General features: G+C 56.0%; 2 protein-coding genes across 5 annotated transcripts in view; one reads left to right on the plus strand and one right to left on the minus strand.

Moving 5' to 3' along the window:
• BOP1 (BOP1 ribosomal biogenesis factor) overlaps nucleotides 1-77 on the minus strand; it is a 24900-nt gene extending 24823 nt beyond the window's left edge. The window contains exon 1 of the mRNA XM_029923354.1: nucleotides 66-77. Within this exon, the coding sequence (XP_029779214.1) occupies nucleotides 66-77 (12 nt within the window). The remainder of the gene's footprint in view (nucleotides 1-65) is intronic.
• On the plus strand, nucleotides 7-18791 carry HSF1 (heat shock transcription factor 1). Of its 4 annotated transcripts, none has more exons than XM_029923093.1 (14): nucleotides 7-234; nucleotides 13294-13405; nucleotides 13699-13835; nucleotides 14179-14303; nucleotides 15478-15553; nucleotides 15627-15688; nucleotides 15813-15909; nucleotides 15997-16133; nucleotides 16219-16494; nucleotides 16897-16977; nucleotides 17841-17946; nucleotides 18018-18083; nucleotides 18177-18246; nucleotides 18328-18791. In XM_029923093.1, exons 1-14 carry the CDS (start codon nucleotides 118-120, stop codon nucleotides 18531-18533), a joined length of 1668 nt encoding a protein of 555 aa, XP_029778953.1. In that variant the 5' UTR covers nucleotides 7-117; the 3' UTR covers nucleotides 18534-18791. The 4 variants fall into 4 exon arrangements, with proteins under 4 accessions (XP_029778953.1, XP_029778954.1, XP_029778955.1 ...); XM_029923094.1 differs by having other exon boundaries at nucleotides 13297-13405; XM_029923095.1 differs by lacking the exon at nucleotides 16897-16977.
• The last annotated feature ends 468 nt before the right edge of the window (nucleotides 18792-19259 follow it).

Here is a 19259-nt window from a genome sequence, read left to right on the forward strand (position 1 = left end):
GTGCGCAGCGGACGGCGGAGGCGGCGCTGCCCCGGCGGCAGGCGCGGCGGCGGCGCTAGCCCGGCCTTTGGCCCCATTTCGCGGTCGTCACCACCGCCTCTCCCCACCTTGCACGGTATGGATCTCACCGTGGGCCCCGGCGCGGCGGGGCCCAGCAACGTCCCGGCCTTCCTGACCAAGCTGTGGACCCTCGTGAGCGACCCGGACACCGACGCGCTTATCTGCTGGAGCCCGGTGAGGGGCTGGGGCGAGTCCCCGTGAGGCGTGGGATGTGGAGGCGGGAGCTGAGGGTCAGGGTTCGGAGGAAAACGTACGGGGCCCACTCCTTGTCGGCCCCCGCCACGCCAGGTGTCCCTGGGCTGGGGAGGAAGGGCCTCCTCTTTGGTCTTTCCTAAGTGTTGGACAATCGCGGAAGTGTGTCTGTCCTTAGAACAGTATCCAGTTTCGCTAGCGAACATTCTGCCTAGGCGATCCTCTGAATTTTCTCAAATGAGTTACCTGGGTGGTGTGGTCGGCACCTATTCGGAGAAAATTAGGACGTGGCGCGGGAATTGGAGGGCGTTACTCTAGTGTGAAAGGAAAAGGAACGAAAACAGAAAGTAAAACGTCGTAAAGTTCAGATTGATCTTGATTGAACCCATGTCCAGAGATAGTGGAGTGAGGTTTCCCTAGAGCAGCTTTGGTTTCCGTTCTTCACAGGACGACTTTATTTAAGTCCCTGTCTCCAGTCGCCTGGCAGCAGGCTCGTTTACATTGACCCTGCAAGACCGGACCCGCTCCGGTTCTGCAGGGGTAAACCGAGAGCGTATCTGGATTTGAAGCTCAGAATCTGCTGTTCCCGTCCTGGCTGCGATGTCGTGTCTGGGGAAGACCAGAGCCATACCCCAGACCGGCAAATGGGTGGCCTGAAGAAAGGCCACTCTGGTCTTGCAGAGCCTGTGGGTGCCCCCAAATACGCTTTGACCTTTTGAGGGCCAAAATGCTGGGTTTTTCAGACTTTGTTAAGTACTTACGTTTCATGCTCTTAAGCCGTTAGGAATGAAGAAATGTTTAGGTTGGAGTTAGCCCCAAGCTGGAGGCCAGGTTCTCTCTCTCTCGGGTGGTCTGTTTGCTCAAGTTTTGGTGTCTGAAGACTGTTTGGGAATAAAGAGGCTGTATGTGGAGCGTTCTTGTTGGAGACACTGTGTCTGTGCCAGCGACTTGCCTTTGTGGGCGCTCCACTTCTCAGCGCGCTGCCTGTGCACAGAGGTCCCGAAGTGGGGCAGGATGCTCTCCCAAAGGCCACCATGTTAGTACCATCCCCTCTTCCCAAACGTTGCATTTTTCTGACCAAAGGAAACGACCTCACATTTCTTTCTTCTTCGATCTTCCTTCTTCTCGTTTTCCTTCCCCTGACTCCCAGGAAACAGCGATATGCCAGTCCAGGGAAGGGCATCGGAAATGCTCCAAGACATTCCAAGCCTAACCCTGTTAGGGTGACCCACCCCACCTGTTAGTGTGCGCCTTAATCTGCTCTCTGTTTCTGCTTAGAGAGTGAGAGGGGAGTGGGTGAAGTGTCACCCAGCATACTCTCCAGAACCTGCAGCCTGTGTTCTGGGCAAGGCCTTTGAACAGGAATGGTCCGGCCTGAAACAGCCTTCACTTAGGGTGGCCACACCATCCGGGAACCCCAGGCAGGGGGATGGGGAACCAACCAGCTGTAGCACGAGTATTTGATCTTTCCCGGGCCGCATGCAGGTCAAGCAGGACACGGTGGTAAGGGCTGGTGCCCGCAATGAATATAGAAGTGGTGGCTCAGCAGTGGAAAGAAGGCCTTTCCCAAGCCATGCAGGGGGCTGTGGAACTGCCTGGTGCAGAGACAGGAGACAGTCCTGTACCTGTGGCCTCTGTCAAAACAGTTCGCACAGGGTCTTCTGCAGACTTGGAGCCCGGAGTCTGGCTCTCAGAGGCCTTGGGAAGCTCTGATGTCTTTGCTTTTGGTGTTTTTCTCTTTGTGTTTGGAAGTTTTCTCGCAGTTCTAAGAGAGACTCCCCACATTTGACCTAAGGGATAGGGGCAATCAGAGGTATGGTGCTTGACTCTCAAGGGTGAATAAGGTGGGGGAAGGGATCCAGCCCCAGAAACCTGGGCTAGTGGGCCCAGGTCCAGACAGCATTGGGCTTCCTCTGCCCAGCCAGCCTGAGGGACAGACCGATAGGTCACCGCCCCCAGACAGTTGTGTCGGCCCCCTCACCCTCAGAGCCTCGTGGCATTAAAGACGCAGTGGCCATGGCACCTCAGCTGGACAGCAGGAAGGGGTCGTTAGAGGCCCCGCAGGAGCCTGCAGCTCCTGCTGCTTCGGGGACTGAACTCGGTGAGCATGAGTGTGGCCTGTGGGTGTGCCGAGCGCTCCTGACCCACACACACCACTGTTCCCTCACCACCCCACCCCCACCCGGACTCTGTGAGTCAGGCCTACCAAGCCTACGGATCAGGGCCTGGGTGAGGCTGGGAGGTGCTGATGGACGGCACAGTTAAAGGAGGCACTTTTTGTTTTTTTAGAGCCAGTTGGAGGCCCGGGGGGCGGGGCCGGGGGGGGGGGCTCCTTAAATTTTGGCCTTTGGCGTCTCTCTGGCCCCGCCCCAGTACAAGTCTGATGAGTGCAATTCTCTCTTCTCTGGGAGCAGGAATGAACCTAATAAGACTGTGTGGATGCAGAGGCCTAGGAACTGGAGATTGCCAAGGCCAGGGCCTGTCCCAGCCAGCCCTTGAAGTGCCCGTGCTCAGAGGCTCACTCTGGAGGGGCTAGGTCTCTGGGTGGAGAGTCCTGGGCACAGCACTCCCCGCGGTCAGGTCACAGCTCCCCGGGAGGCCACTGGACTGGCCTGGGCACACCCATGCCCTCAGAGCCAGCGGGGGCCAGCTCCGGGGCTCCCATGAGCAATAGGAACACTCCTCCCCGCCTGGCTCTGGGGGCCGTGAGGCCTGCTGGGTTCGTCCGCAGACAGGCGGACCGCCGGCAGGCCCCGGCACACCCTCTGGATCTGGCCCCAGGGGCCTGTCAGTTGAGCCCAAATATTGAAGGAGCACCCCGGTTAGTGTTCCCCAGTGGCAGGCTGGGGGGACACCGCAGGGCCTGGAGGCTCCCAGGGCCTCCCTGAACCAGACGGCTACAGTACCAGCTGCCGCAAGTAGCACGGGTGTGCTTGTCCAGACTTACCTGCAACACGGCTGAACTGAGCCTTTTTGTGCATCCATTTTCCTCCATCCACAATCTTGCAAGAAGGTGACAAATGGCCATTTTGTAGAGAAGAAAACGGAGTCTCAAAGACATTAGGAAACTTAGCAAAGAAAGCTGGGGATTGGTTAAACCAGACCTGAAGTCCATCATCTTTCCGGTGATGACCAGCTGTTGCCTCTGACTGCCTTTTCCAGGCACTCGGTATTTCAGCAGCAAGAGACCCCTCCCCTGCCCATGCCCAGGGGGTCAAGACGCTGGCCTCACCCTCACCTGCTTTCTTAGACCCTAGCCCCGCTTGGACTGCACCTCGAGGGCGTTCAGTCAGGATTGTGTTTTGGGTTTTTACATGGGAGTTCCCCTTGCCCTTTCGGTAGAGAAACACATACACGGACAGACAGATGGGCGAGACTGGCAGAGACCTATAAATGACAGGCTCTACACGGTGGCCTCCTGCATCTGTTTCCTCCTGCCACCCCCCCCCCCCCCGTGGTGAGGGCGGGGGGAGGGGTCTGCGGGGGGTGGGGGCATCTCAGAAGGGGGCTGGAAGTCTGGGCCGTGCACACCTGACTCCACAGGACTCGTGTGTGCTCAGAATTCTTTATTAAAGCACCAGGGAGGGGCGGTGGGACCTGCAGGACCCGCTCTGGGAGGCGCAGAGAGCTCCCATCATGTATCGCCGGGGACTGAGCCAGAGTCCTCCCCCTGCACGCACCCCGGGCAGTCCAGCGGCCGCCGCAGGGCTCTCTCCAGCTCCGGAAGGAGACTGTGAGATGAGGGGGCCCGCCCCCAGACGCTTCCCAGTTCTGGCAGCGCAGCCGCTTCCGCCTCCGACTGCTTTCTGGCCCCTGAAAGCTGCAGCGTGAGCAGAGTCACCAACCTGCACGTACTCGGTGGCCTGGAGGTCCGAGTGCAGGGGAGCCGGTGGCCAGAGATTAGGAGGGATGTATTGGTGCCTGGGCTGCCGGGACTGATGAAGCAAACTTGAGCAAAACCAAGAAAGGGGCGTGATGGTGCAGATGGCCTCGCGCTCAGATAAGGACACGGCGGGGGGGGGGGACCTCAGTGGCTCTCCCTTTCTGGACCAGCCTCACGCCCCCTGACACCTCACTCTACCGCCTGGATTTCTTTGCTTCTGTGGCCACATGGCTCCAGCCACTCACTCGCCATCCCTAATGCCCATGTTCCTGGAACCCAGAGAGTGGTCAGCCGGCCACATTCGGAAGAACGGTGCACATCATGCAGACTGGTCTTTGGATTGACCTTTGGGGATCAAAAATGGGGGACTAAGGTGTTTTGGGGCAGATACTCAAAAAGTGCAGTGATACCCCCCAGGGCACAGCGATTGTTAGCCCTTTGGAGTTGTGGAGCTCTTTGAGAAAATACTCAAAGGCAGAGACCCTGTCTCTAAAAGCATACATCCCTGCAGAATTTTGGATTCATTTTGGGTTGTTCCCAGAACCATCAGAAATAAGGCCGGAAGCTTGAAATTTACAGTCAGACTTGGCAGTTACCAAGAAGTGCATCTTGGGGCACGCGCCCTGCGCACATGCAACTTTTGATCTCGAGGCTGTGAATTCAAACCCCACACTGGGTGTAGAGTTTTGTGGGTTGTTTTGTGTTGTTTCGTTTTGTTTTGAGAGAGCGAGCAAGCAAACACTGGGGAGATGGGCAGAGGAGGGGAAAGAATCCTAAGCAGAGCCCAACATGGGGTCAGTCCCACGACCATGGGATCATGACCTGAGTCAAAACCAAGAGTTGGATGCTCAACCAACTGAGCCACCCAGGCACCCCCAGAGTTTACTTTTTTAAAAAAAAGCGCATTTCTGGGTTAGGGCCTTGGTTTCCAGCAAGCAGGTGGGCACTCACTTCTCCCTGTTCCTTCCATATTTCTAATCAGAGGCGTTTTTAGGAAAGGCTAAGACTGCCTCCAGGACCCCCGGGAGGCAGCAGAGAAGCAGGGGCCTTGAACCATGAGGCAGGGAGAGAGAGCGTCGGGCTCTGTGAGGGACTCGCCAGGAGACCTCTGAAACTCCTCATGACCCTTACTGAGGGGCTTGTAGGACACGTGCGATGTGGGCTTAGCCCTCGAACCCGTGAGTGTTCAGGGTTGGAGAACAAGAGGGGCGGGTGAGCCACACAGGTGCCAGTCTTTCTACCTGGAGGTGATTTTCAAACTCTAGCACAGAAAGGGGAAACCTAACTGCCCAGACTTTTGAGAAACTGACGCAGCTAGAATTTGCAAGGTGTGGTACCAGAGAAGGGCGCCGCACTAAGAAAGAGCTCCAGGAGTCAGCACACGAGCCCCTGCGGGTCTTCGGCGGAGTTCTGGCTCGCCCATCCCTAGAAGGAGCCAGCCTGAGAACCTCCTAGGGAAGGAGCAGCCCCCAGGAGAGCTCGGACAGGGCCACACACCGCCTGCGTTCTCGCGGCCAGAGCAGAGCAACCACACTGAGCGTGCAGAGCGTTCGGCAGGGACCAGATGAGCCACAGCTTGGAGGAGGGACTGAATGAAGAAAGGCTGCCTTAAATGCAACATAATTGCATTAAACAAAATTTTTTTAATGTTTTATTTATTTTTGAGAAAGAGAAACAGCGTGAGCAGGGGAGGGTCAGAGAGAGAGGGAGACACAGAATCTGAAGCAGGCTCCAGGCTCTGAGCTGTCAGCACAGAGCCCAACACGGGGCTCTAACCCACGAGCTGCGAGATCATGACCTGAGCTGAAGCCGGACACTCAACCGGCTGAGCCCCCCAGGCGCCCCTGTAATCGAGTTTAAAGACTGGCCTTGAAAGGACAGGCTGACCTGCACAGAACACTCTCAGCAGGGACACCACAGCACCCAGGTACACTGTGAAGACCCTCGCGTCCAGGGTCCAGTCAGAACTAATGGACGACCAACGGGCATGAGAGTGCGTCCGGTGACAAGAAGGGGAGTCGTAGCTGTGTTCCCACGGGTGGTGGGAACTGGCCAGCAAAGACCTTAAAACCACTGTAAAAAATGTTCTGCGTGCTCGAGGGCGCAAAGCAAAGCCATGAAGATGGAGGCGTGGAAGGCAGAGAGAGGAAGGAGGGAGAATAAAGTGTCTGGAACAGGTCTGCCATGCAGACTTCCTCCCTCCAGAAAGGTGACATATGTCCCCCACCTGTACCTGTGGGCTACACATAGTGACTTCCAAGAAGCACCGAGTGGGAAAGGGTGGGGGGTGGAGACCCCTGGCGGGTGCAGCCTCGTGATCTGTGTCCAGCTGTGGTGTGGTGACAGGGGCACTTAACGTCTGTGGTCGTCCTCCCCAAAACTTCCATGAGGAAAAGACAGGACAAACCCCAATGGAGGGAAATTCTACAGAATCCCGGACGAGTTCTCTTAAACTGTCATGGTCACGAGAAACCAGGAAGGTCTAAGAGACTGTCATGCCCAAGAGGAACATAAGGAGACCTAAGAACTAAATGTGGTGTCATCTCTTAACGAAGTTCTGGGACAGAAGGACAGAAGGTAAAAACCACGGGGATCTGAAGAAAATAGAAACTTTCTTGAGTTAATAATAAAGTGCAGGTACCCACGTTGTTTTGAAAGTTCACATTATGCTATTTCGCTCTTACAACAAAAGCCCTACGTTAGTATCTGTCTCTGCTAACAAAGAAATCCAAAGAGGGTTTTCATTTGTACCCAAAAAAAAAAAAAAAAAGGCAAGAAAGCAAAACTGGCGTCCCGCGCTGGTTTGCGCTGGTTTGCGGCGGGCGTCCGCGCAGCGCCCAGCTCCTCGCCTCGGGCGCCAGTGTGGCCAGCGGTGTGGCCAGCGCTGCTGAGCTCTCGCCGCGTGGTGTGGCATCTGTCTGCAGGTGCGTCTGAGGTACCAGAGAGGCGGGGAGAGAGCAACTCGGGGCCGGGGAAGCCTCCATAAAGTTTTCCATGTCAACTGACAGTCGTTCTCAGCTTTACGAGTGTTGGCATAGGAAGGCCGTGCTCCCGGGAAGCAGGGGAAACCTGCATGTTGATCCTTTGCTTGTGACAGCAGTGTCAACACTCCTCACGACAGCGCGAGCGCTGTGTGAGGGCTCTGTACTACCTTCCCAACTTTTCTATAAATCTGAAGTTACTCTTGAAAAATGAAAATAAAAAATAAAATTATTATAAAATTCAAAGCTTTTTTTTATAAGTCCCTGCTGAGGATTAATGGCAGATTAGATACTGCATAAGGAAGGATCACTGAACTAGAGTCACTACAGAAGGTGTCCATGGTGACGCACAGAGAAAAACAGGACTGGAAACAATGACCTTGCCTTGCAGGGATGCCGTCACACCCTGATGCCCAAGCGAGGGTCCAGAGTAAAGGGGTGGGAATGCTTAGACATCATCGTCCCACTTTTTGGAAAGCTGTAAACCCACAGATCCAAGATTTACTAGAATTCCCAAGGAGGATAAGCATACACACAGAATGCCAGGGCGTATCACTAGCAAATTGCTGAAAACAGGTGAAGAGAAAAATCATAAAAGCAGCTGGAAAAAGAAAGAATTGCACAGAGAGGGACACAGACCAGGACAGCGCTCACTCCTCAGCAACCGTGACGTACAGGGTACAGAGGACCCTGTAGACGGACGTCTGGTCAGCATTCAGAACTCACTGTAACTCACCATGTCAGTGGACGAAGAGAAGAAAAACCACACGACCGACTCAGCAGTGGCAGGAGAAACGGTGGGCAAACCCAGCACCCACTTCACGAGAGGAGCTCAGCACACCGGGGAGGGCGGCTCCTCAGTCTGATAGGAGCACCTGCAAAGGCCCGCGGCCGGCGTCCTGCTCTGCTGAGAGCTGAGAGGCTGGAGCCGCTTCCGAGTCTGTGCGTCTCCCTCTGCCCCTCCCCTGCTCAAGCTCTGTCTCTCTCTGTCTCAGAGATAACCATTAAACACACATACACACACACACACACACGCACATGGGCACCTGGCTGGCTCAGTTAGAAAATCACATGCCTTTTGATCTCAGGGTTATGAGTTTGAGCCCCATGTTTGGTGGAGAGATTTTAAAAATAAACTTTTTAAAAACTTAGACAAAAATTGTCTAAGAAAACTAAGGACCAGCATTTTTCATAATGTTTCCTATAAAATAGAAGCAAATCTAGCAATATATAAAAAGTGATGTCACAACACAAGAAACTTATTCCAGAAACACAAGGGTGGTCCAAGATTTTAAAATCAAGTCAATATAATCCACCGTGTTGACCTTAAGAAGAAAAGCCACATGATCATATTATTTGCAGAAAAAATATTTGACAAAATTTGAATAAGAAGTAAAAACAAAGAAATAAAAAAACCTCAGGAAACTGAGACTAGTGGGGAACTTAACCTGATATCAAAAAAAGGGTCTACACCTATCATCATCCTTAATGTGAGGAGATACTGAATGCTTTTCCCCTAAGATCAGAACAAGGTACAATTGTTCTAATCAGCATTGTCCTGGAAGTCCTATCCAGTACTTGAAGACAAGAAAAAGAAGTTAAAGGAATATATATTGGAGAGCAAGAAATAAAAGTGAATATAAATGAATAAATAAATTTTTTAAGAACTTATTTTATAAATGGCATAATTGTCCACATAGAAAATCTCAAGAAATCTACAAAAATACTCCTAAAACTAAAGAATGGAGTTTTACAGGGTCACTAGATACAAGGTCAACACACAAAAATCAACTGCATTTCTAATGAACAATATGAAATTGATGTGTGTTTTTTTTTTTAACGTCATTTACAGTTGCTCCAATGAAATGAGTACTGGGGCGCCTGGGTGGCTCAGTGGGTTAAGTGGCCGACTTCAGCTCAGGTCATGATCTCACAGCTCGTGAGTTCAAGCCCTGCGTCAGGCTCTGTACTGCCAGCTCAGAGCCTGGAGCTGCTTCAGATTCTGCGTCTTCCCTCGCTCTGCCCCTCCCCCTCTCAAAAATAAGCATTTAAAAAATTTTTTTAAATGAGTACTTAACTACAAGCATAGTACAATATGCAGGGATCTGTATTCCAGAACTCTAGGATTATAAAAACACTTACGAAAGAAAGCAAAGTTGACTTAAGGAATGGCATACAATATTTATTGATTTTTTTAAAGCAAATTTGGGAAGTTTTTAGGCCTTGTTTCCTTAACGCTTGTTTCGGTCCCGGATTTCCTCTCTGGAAACGCCCTCCACTCACATGTGCGCAGGCAGTTACAGGTGTCCCACAGTTTATTCTGGTTTCTGTTTTGAGACTCAGTTTTCTTTGCTCTGTTTCTCCGTCCTGCTTTCTTCACCTCTCTCTATTTTCAAGTTCGCTGATTATTTCTTCTGCCAGTTCACATCTGCGGTTGAGTCTTCTAGAAAATTCCTCATTCTGGCTTTTGTGCTGTTGGGCTCTGGAACTTTCACCTGACTCCGCTGCATGAGTGGCGTCCCTTGTTGTGATCCCCTTTTGGCAAGGCGGTGTCGCCTCATCTTCCGGTACCTCGTGATCTTCAGTTCCGTAAACACGCATGACGTCTGCTTTGAAGTCGGGGAAGCCTAACCCCCTGTCCCTGTCGAACTCCGTGTCTGTTGGGCTTCTCTCTTTTGTGCACAGGTCACACTTTGCTGTTCCTCGGTGCGTCTCGGAGTTTTGTTGGAAAGTACATTTTAGGAAAGGCAGTACTTCTAGATGACCACCCCACCGCTTGTTTTTGTTTTGTGACTTGGCTGGGTTATTTTAATGAAGTCCATCTTCCCCGTCTTGGACCTCAGCGTTAGTCCACTGCCTCCCAGGGCATTATACCCAGACTTTAGGCTCTGTAATTACCGCCTGATTTTTGCCTTTTGACAGTGCCCCAGGGCACACATTGTTGAGCAGGCTGACCCAATTCAACAGGTGGTAGCAGGTTAAGGTCTATGTTTGAGGTTTGGTCTGACTCTGGGAGGGCTCTGAGCTGCCTCTTTGCTGTGGGAACAGTCTGGCCCCGGTAGAGCTGCTTGCTCTGAAGTGAGAGGTGCCGTTGTTCTCAAAAGCAGCCTGAGGCTTGAACTTGCCTGTGTTTTGTTTCAAGGTCTTCCCTTAGGGAGACCCTTCAGAGCTCTCCTTCCTTCTGACTGCCTCTCTCCTGGGGAAATCTCATGGTGGTTCAGATCGAGCCCCACGTCCGGCTCCATGCTGACTACATAGAGCCTGCTTGGGATTCTGTCTCCCTCTCTCTCTGCCCCACCCCCGCTCACATGAGCACACTCTCAAAACTAAACTTTTAAAATTAAAAAAAAATAAATAAGCTTTGTTTCACTTGGGAGTGTTCAGTAGATCTCCTCACACTTAAATCCCAGAAATGGAAATTGCTCCTTCCTTTTCTTTTTTTAAACTTTTTTAAATGTTTATTTTTCAGACACACACACACACACACACACACACACACACACACACAGGGAATCTGAAGCAGGCCCCAGGCTCTGAGCGGTCAGCACAAAGCCTGACACAAGGCTCAAACTCACAAACTGTGAGATCATGACCTGAGCTACCCAGGCACCCCTGCTCTTTCCTTTTCAAAGAATGGTTTTGCTGGATATATAATTCTTGGTTGACACTTTTTTTCCTTGAAGTTTATTTTGAGAGGGCCAGCGAGAATGGGGGAGGGGCAGAGAAGGAGGGAATCCCAAGCAGGCTCTGTGCTCCCAGCACAGAGCCCGACACAGGGCTTGAGCCCGTTAACAATGAGAAGATGACCTGAGCTGAAACCAAGAGTTCGACACTTAACTGGCAGAGCCCCCCAGGCGCCCCTCCTTTCAGCCCCTTTAAATGCAATCCTGCTGCCTTCTGGCCTCCATGGATTCTGATGAGAAATAAGTTGTTATTATTTTTTTTATAGAGTTTGTTTAGATTGCTGAAAGTTTTTCATCAAATTTAGGAAATGTTTGGCCATTATTTCTTCAGCTATGCCTTCTGTCCTTTTCTTTCCTGAGACTCCCTTTATGAGTAAGTTGGTATAATTATATTTTTTAATTCCAGAATTCAGATTTGGCTCATTTTTATCTTTATTGGTATTCTTCATTCCAGAGATGTTCTTGTGCTTTCCTTTGTTTCGTTAGATGCAGTTTCATTTCGTTCTTTGAATGTTTTTGAAATTGTTGGTTTAAAGTCTTTGTCTAGTAAATCCAACTTCCAAGCCTCATTAGGGATGACTTCAGTTGACTGCTTCCCCCCCCAGTGAATAGGCCAGATCTCATTTCTTTGCATGTCTCATAGTCTTTCACTGGAGACTGGACTTTGAATTAACACAGTGTGGCACATGTTAGGTCCTGGATCAGGTCTCCCTCCTCCCCAGGTTTGTTGCTGTTGCTGTTTCTTGTAGTTGTTGGTGTTCATTTATCTCTGCACGAATTCTGAGCAATTTATGGTCTTGGTTGTCCGTGACCACTGAAGTCTGCTTGGCCAGCTTAGCAGTTGTCTGGTTCAGGGGACAGAACTTTCCTTTTCCTCCTGGAACCAGTGCCCTGTTCGTTGTTGGGGGTGTTACACTTGGCACACAGCCAAGTAGCTGACACCCCTTCTTTGTCCCCAGCTTTCTGCTTACGTGGAGCCTCCAAGTCACCAGAGGTGCAAGCCTGGGGCCACATCAGCTCTTTCCTGATTGTCCACACAGCACTGCACATGCGTGTGACTTGCGGGATGTCTCATTCCCTGGCTCTTCCTTTGGAGTTTTTCTAGCGAACGCGTGTTTTGCCCTGTGATCCTCTGCCTGAAGCAACCACAAAGTTTAGAATTTCTCTCTTGATGTTATCGACAAGCATCTCTAGGAGAAAGGCTTTTTGTATTGGGAGTGCTCGGGGTCCGATCTAGCAGACAGATCTACAAGTGGAGTCTCCCGGGAGCTGTGGGACCGGTCAGAGTAACTCCCCGGGCCGGGGCTGCGAGAGGGGAGGCAGGAATAGGGCATGTCGAGTACCATGAACATCACTGATGTCATTGCAGGAGAATCATTCTTAAATAAATGCTTCCCATGTTGCTGTTGATTTTCAGAGTTCTAAAAAAGTGCACTGTAACATTTTTGCCAGTTTTTTCTTTTCCTTTTTCTTTTGCCATATTTTTGAGAGACAGATCATGAGCAGGGGAATGGCAGAGAGAGAGACACACACACACACACAGGATCAGAAGCAGGTTCTAGGTTCTGAGCTGCCAGCACAGAACCCGACGCGGGGCTCGAGCCCATGAACTATGAGATCATGACCTGAGCCCCCGAGGCGCCCACTGGGTTCATTTTCACACGTGCGCATGCACATGTGGTGGACATGCAGGGCTCCAGCGCTCCCCACCACTGGGGTTCCTCTGGCTTCCCTCGCTCCATACCCTTAGTCCCTTCTTTATGGGGGACGCCGTGCCCAGCATCCCTAGTGGACTCAAGGGTAGCATGTCCTGTCACTCCTCACCCTCTGGCCCTGCTCCAAGACGCCGCCCCGTACCCCAAGGCCCTTCTAGCAGAGGCTGGCCTTGCCAGCCTTCCTGGTAGCTTCTGGATTGAGGTCAGATAAAGATGGTGGCACCTGGGTGCTTCAGTCAGTTGAGCATCTGACTCTTGACTTGGGCTCAGGTCACTATCTCACAGTTTGTGGGTTCGAGCCCTGTGTCAGGCTCTGCGCTGACAGTGCAGAGCCTGCTTGGGCTTCTCTCTCTGCCCCTCCTCCACTCCCCTCTTTCTTTTTCTTTCTCAAAAATAGATAAATAATTTTAAAATGTATGTGTTTTAAAAAAAGAAAGGAGAAGGAAGAAGAGTGACGTAGTGACTCTTTCACAATCCCTCTTTCCCATCTCAGATGCCAAAAGAAGAATGAGGTTGCATTTCTAAATACAACTGTGTGTTTTCCTCCTATTTTCTTGGCTGCCTCACCTTGGGGTCTTGGCCGTTCCCGGGGGGAGATCTGATTAAAGCACGAACAAGATCCCCTAAAGACAGGTGTGAGGTGCCGTGCATTCTGGGAACCTTCTGGAACCCCAGGGCAGGGCTTCTCTGGCCGTGTGGCCCCGTCACCCAGTCCCGGGCCTCCAGCGGCGCATGCAGGCGCGGAGGGGCCGTGTGTGACTCTGCCGCGTGCCTCCCAGCAGAGCGGGAGCAGCTTCCACGTGTTCGACCAGGGCCAGTTCGCCAAGGAGGTGCTGCCCAAGTACTTCAAGCACAACAACATGGCCAGCTTCGTGCGGCAGCTCAACATGTGTGAGTGCCCTGCGGCCCGGGCGTAGTGGGCGGGCCAGGGCGCTCCTTCCCAGAGGAGTGGAGTCCTCAGGGAAGAGTCTCTGGAGCCCCAGCCAGACACAGGCACACGCGCTGGGGAGGGCTTGTCGTCTGGGGGCATGGGGTCTCCCTTAGACCAAGACCACTGGCTGCTGCAGGCAGTGGTGTGACCAGAGCCCTGCCAGGCCGAGCCCTCCTCCGGGAGCCTCCCTGTGTCCCTCAGTGGGGCAGTACCCAGCCCTGAGGCAGAGCTGCTCCCACCCCATCATGTGCAGACGGCTTCCGGAAGGTGGTGCACATCGAGCAGGGTGGCCTGGTCAAGCCAGAGAGGGACGACACGGAGTTCCAGCACCCATGCTTCCTGCGTGGCCAGGAGCAACTCCTTGAGAACATCAAGAGGAAAGTGACCAGCGTGAGTAGTCAGCCTCCCTGTCTCTGCCTCCTCAGACCTCTCTCCAGACTCTGAGTGGGAGCAGCGGCCCTTGCTGTCCTGCTGGGCCCATGACTGCTGAGGGCAGTCAGCTGTTGCTCCAGCTACACTGCACCCTCTTCCTGGTGGGCCCTCTCCTCCCTGCTTGGCCATCTGGGACTCCCCTTGACCGCTCCCACATCAGCCACCACAGTGAAGGCCCCTCTCCAGACCACCAGCCCCTTGGCCCTTCCGCTACACGCCAGGCCTCTTCCCCTCTTCCCCCGGGGCTGGGGGGAGCATCTCAGTGACTGTTCCCCGCCACCACCCCCACCCGGGGTCCCAGGTATCCACCCTGAAGAATGAAGACATAAAGATTCGCCAGGACAGCGTCACCAAGCTGCTGACCGACGTGCAGCTCATGAAGGGGAAGCAGGAGAGCATGGACTCCAAACTCCTGGCCATGAAGCAGTAGGTTCCACGCAGCAAGTGCAGTGCGGCGCCTGGCATGGGAGATGGCGGGCTGAGGGGACCCATGGGAGGCAGCCTGAGTGAGGAAGGTGCAGGCCTGGGAACTGGCCACTCCCTCCCAGGGCCCCTTCCCACCAGCCCTGCCTCCTGCAGTTTGGGACAGAGACGCGCCAGACTTTTCCCCAAACGCAGAATTGGGTTCAGACTTGTACGTACTCCCTGGGTGACAGGAATAAACCCACTTCCCTCCCCAACAGGCAGACCTGGGCTCCTGGCATCTGCCTCATCTTCATGCACCCCACAGGCCAGGGTGGCTGGTCCTCACCGCCCCCACAGTGCCAACTCTCCTGTTGGCCCCCACTGCCACCGAGGCACATGTGGCCACCAGTAACCAGCCCTATGCTCCCCTTGCCTACCAGGACCCCTAAGAGGGCTGGCTTGGGTCTCTTTCTATGCACTTGGTGGCCCTGGGGACTTCAGGAGCCACAGCCCAGGGTGGCTGTCCTCAGCTTGGTATGGCCTGAAAGCCTCTCAGGGGGCAGGCCCTCATGACTCCGAAGTCCAGGAAGTGGCTCCTGGGCTCTGTCTTCACATTTGGGTCTGGTAGAAGCCACTGGGTGTGCAGGCAGGTGAACTTGGCCTCCCAAGACTCAGTATCTCTCAGGGGGAGGCCAAGAGGGGCAATTCCATGTCAGGAAGGCCCTCACGGGGCTTGACAGGGCTGGCCCATCAGAAGGGCAGGGATGCTCGCCCAGACCTGGGAGGGGCCGTGAGGCTCAGACAAGCACAGGACAGCCCCCATATGCTGCTCTGTACCCCCGGCCTTCCCGCCTTTCCTAGATTCCGGTGGGGCAGAGGTGGCTCAGAGGGCCTGGGAGGGCAACACTCAAGGGTGTCCAGGAGGTCTCAGCCAGGACTCTGGGGCCCACCCAGCTTACCCCGCCCTGTGCTCTGCCCAAGGCCTCCAGCCCCTTCCCTATGGGCCCTTCCCAACTGACTGCCCGCTTGACACCCCCGTGAGTCCCCCCAGGCGGTGTGGCCGGACACAGCCTTGGTCCGCCCCAGCCCTGTCATAGCCAGGCTCACAGCCATACGGGCTCACCCGCACGCAGCGGGAGCGGGGGCGGTCCGCGGAGCGCCCCCAGCCCTGCCGACCGCGCCCGCTGTGTTACAGCGAGAACGAGGCCCTGTGGCGGGAAGTGGCCAGCCTGCGGCAGAAGCATGCCCAGCAGCAGAAAGTCGTCAACAAGGTGGGCGGCGGGCCCGGGGGGAGCCTGGCGGGCCCCTCACAGGGCCGGGCTAACTGCGCCTTTCCGCCCGCAGCTCATCCAGTTCCTCATCTCACTGGTGCAGTCCAACCGGATCCTGGGGGTGAAGAGAAAGATGTGAGGCGCGGGGGGTGCCTGTCCCTCAGCACAGGGCCCAGGGCCACCCTGTCTCCTGCTGGCTGAGGCCCGGGTGGCCCTGAGGTCTTGGGGAGGCACCTAAGCCTGCCCCTTCCCCCCGCAGCCCCCTGATGCTGAACGACAGCAGCGCGGCACATTCCATGCCCAAGTACGGCCGCCAGTACTCCCTGGAGCACATCCACGGCTCGGGCCCCTACCCGGTGAGCGCCGGGAGCGGCGGGACTGGCCTGGGTGGGGCAGGCACCACTGCAGCTCCTGCCACACAGGTCACCTCCCTTTGATGGCAGGCTCCTTCCCCGGCCTACAGCAGCTCCAGTCTCTACTCCCCAGACGCTGTCTCCAGCTCCGGACCCATCATCTCCGACATCACCGAGCTGGCCCCCAGCAGCCCCTTGGCCTCCCCAGGCGGAAGCGTAGAGGAGAGGTGGGGGCCACATCACCCAACTGTCAGGAGAAGGGTGGGCCCACCGAGGAGGCGGTTGCTGACGTGTGTGCCCCTCGGTGTGCAGGCCATTGCCCAGCAGCCCCCTGGTACGCGTCAAAGAGGAGCCCCCCAGCCCTCCTCGGAGCCCCCGGGTGGAAGAGGCCAGTCCCGGACACCCATCCTCTGTCGTGGAGATACCCCTGTCCCCGACCGCCCTCATTGACTCCATCCTTCGGGAAAGCGAGCCTGCCCCCGCCGCCCCAGCCGCACCCCTCATGGATGCGGGGGGCCGTCGCCCCTCACCCTCGCCCCCACCTGCCTCGGCCCCTGAGAAGTGCCTCAGCGTAGCCTGCCTGGACAAGTGAGTGCCACCACCTCCCCTCCCCCACCTCCACCACAGCCTCTGGAAGTGCATCTGGGCCTCTAGCTAGGACCATCCTGGAGAGCTGGTGCGGGGCGGTTGTCAGGCTGTGGGCACACGGGTCGCTGGGTCCTGAGCCAGCAGACCCAGCCCTGAGCTCAGAGCCTGATGTCCCACATCCCCCGTGCTTCAGGAGCCAAGGGTGTGCGGCCTTGCAGGCCTCTCCCACCTGCTCTCTGAGCCACTCTAGCTGCTGCTGTTGCCCCTTCCCGGGACTGCCCACTGCATCTGCCCTGCCCAGCAGAGGGCTTGCCCCAGAGGCCAGGCAAGCAAGGGCGGGGGGCACGGCGTCCACCTGGCCCCCACCTGCAATCGGGGGGCTCTTGTCTTTGTATCTTGCAGTTTGGCTCGCGCTCCACAGATGTCTGGGGTCGCCCGCCTCTTCCCCTGCCCCTCCTCTCTGCATGGCCGAGTCCAGCCAGGGTTAGCGCCGGCCCCACTGGGGAGGGAGGAGGGCTCCACCAGAGCTCAGGCCCCTCCCCAGCTTCGGACCAGACCCTGGCCTGGCCATGAGCACTTGGCCCTGCCTGGTGAACGGGCATCCCGGGCCCTTGCAGCAGGGAGCAGCCCCCCACCCCCATCCCAGGCTCTGGGGCCCGAGACAGTGCCCCAGGTCACCGACTGACAAGAGATAGGCCTCCCAGCCTGGCACTGCCAGGGGTGCAGCCAGGCTCCTGGCTGCCAAGCTGACTGGCTTCCTCTCCGGTTGGGGCTGGGCCCTATGCACATCTCCCAGAGCCAGCCTGGCCACCCGTCCAATGGCACAGGTCCACCAGATGGCCCAGAACCTTCTTGGCCACAGCTTCCAGACCCAGGTCTCTTTCCCGGCATGCACCAGGGTAGAGACCAGCCCTTCATACCCTGCCCACAGCTCCTTCTCCCCCTCCCTGCTGTCTTCCAACACAGAGACAAGACCTTGCCAAGCCTGAAAAACTGCCCCCTGCCCATCATGAGCACAGAACCCCCCCTTGGGCCCCTGTCATCTTGGCTCAGCCATTTAGTGCTGCCACAGGCCTTACTGGGCCTCACAGCAACAGGACTGGCCGGCACGGCCTGAACTGCTCTTGCCCCAGTGGCCAAGCACCCCTTTTCCCACACAAGTCCCCCAGACCCACACAGGGCATGCAATGGGGCCCCACCTCAGAGGGCCTCCCGTGAGCCTAAGCAGGGTGGGGGTTTAGCTGAGGACAGCCCCTCTCTGGCTGGTGGGTGTGATCACCAGCAAGAGGGCACCTGGCTGGGGGTGCCTAGGGCTCCACTTTACCTGCTCCCCTCATTCCGACTAGGACCGAGCTCAGTGACCACGTGGATGCCATGGACTCCAATCTAGACAGTCTGCAGACCATGCTGACAAGCCACGGCTTCAGTGTGGACACCAGTGCCCTGCTGGATGTGAGTGCCTCCCCACCCCCACCCCGCTCACAGCTCACAGGCTCAGCCTGACCGCCCTCCCTCCCCTGCAGCTGTTCAGCCCCTCGGTGACCGTGCCCGACATGAGCCTGCCCGACCTTGACAGCAGCCTGGCCAGCGTGCGTAGGCGGGGCAGGGCGAGCGGCTGGGGGGGGTGGTGCAGGCAGGAAGCAGGAACCCTTACTCTGCCCTCTTCTTTCTGCTCCTGGCAGATCCAGGAGCTTCTCTCTCCCCAGGAGCCCCCCAGGCCTCTTGAGGCTGAGAACAGCAGCCCCGACTCAGGTGAGCCAAGCCCTGAGCCCCTGCCCTGCCCCACCCCAGTGCCCCCACCCGCCGGTGCCCTGACCCAGCCCCCACCCCCAGGGAAGCAGCTGGTGCACTACACGGCGCAACCCCTGTTCTTGGTGGACCCGGGCTCCGTCGATATGGGAAGCAACGACCTGCCCGTGCTCTTCGAGCTGGGGGAGGGGTCCTACTTCTCGGAGGGGGACGACTACACAGATGACCCCACCATCTCCCTGCTGACGGGCTCTGAACCCCCTAAAGCCAAGGACCCCACTGTCTCCTAGAGGCCCCAGGATGAAGGCTGGCTAAGGGGCTGGGCGAGGAGCCCACTCAGCAGCCAGGGCCCCAGCCCTGCGGGCCGCGGCCACCTGAGGCTTTACAGCCCCGCTTGGACTGCCCCGCGCTGCGGGCGTGCACAGTCAGGATTGTGTTCTGGATTTTTACATGAGAGTTCCCCCTTGCCCCTTCGGTAGAGATACTTACACGGACGGACAGACGGACGAGACTGGCAGAGATCTATAAATGACAGGCTCTACACGGTGGCCTCCTGCATCTGTTTCCTCCAGCTGCCCCCCAGGGTGGTGAGGAGGGTGGGGGCGGGGGTGATGTCTCAGAACGGGGCATGGGAGTCTGGGCTGTGATGGTCTCCTTGGAGGGAAGGTAGATGTCCAGGGCATAGCCGTCCGCACCTGACTCCACAGGACCCGTGTGTGCTCAGAATTCTTTATTAAAGTACCAGGGATGTGTGTGTGGGACGGACCCACAGGGATGCCGTGCCCAAGGCCTACCCACAGGGGGACCGGGTGGGGCACAGACAGGCCAGCTCCACATCAGCAGAGGCACCCTGCTCTTCATGCATTCTTAAGGCACTGGGCTGGTTTGGGGGGAAGGAGTGGGTGCCAAGGGGTGGGGAGGTGACAGACCAGAGCAGCCTGCCTGATGACCTGCCCCCAGGAGGTCATTCCCTGCTCACCATCCTCAGCAGGGGCTGCCTCCATCCTGGGATCCAA

The sequence above is a fragment of the Suricata suricatta genome, chromosome 15 (assembly GCF_006229205.1).
Source record: "Suricata suricatta isolate VVHF042 chromosome 15, meerkat_22Aug2017_6uvM2_HiC, whole genome shotgun sequence".
Classification (NCBI taxonomy): Eukaryota; Metazoa; Chordata; class Mammalia; order Carnivora; family Herpestidae; genus Suricata; species Suricata suricatta.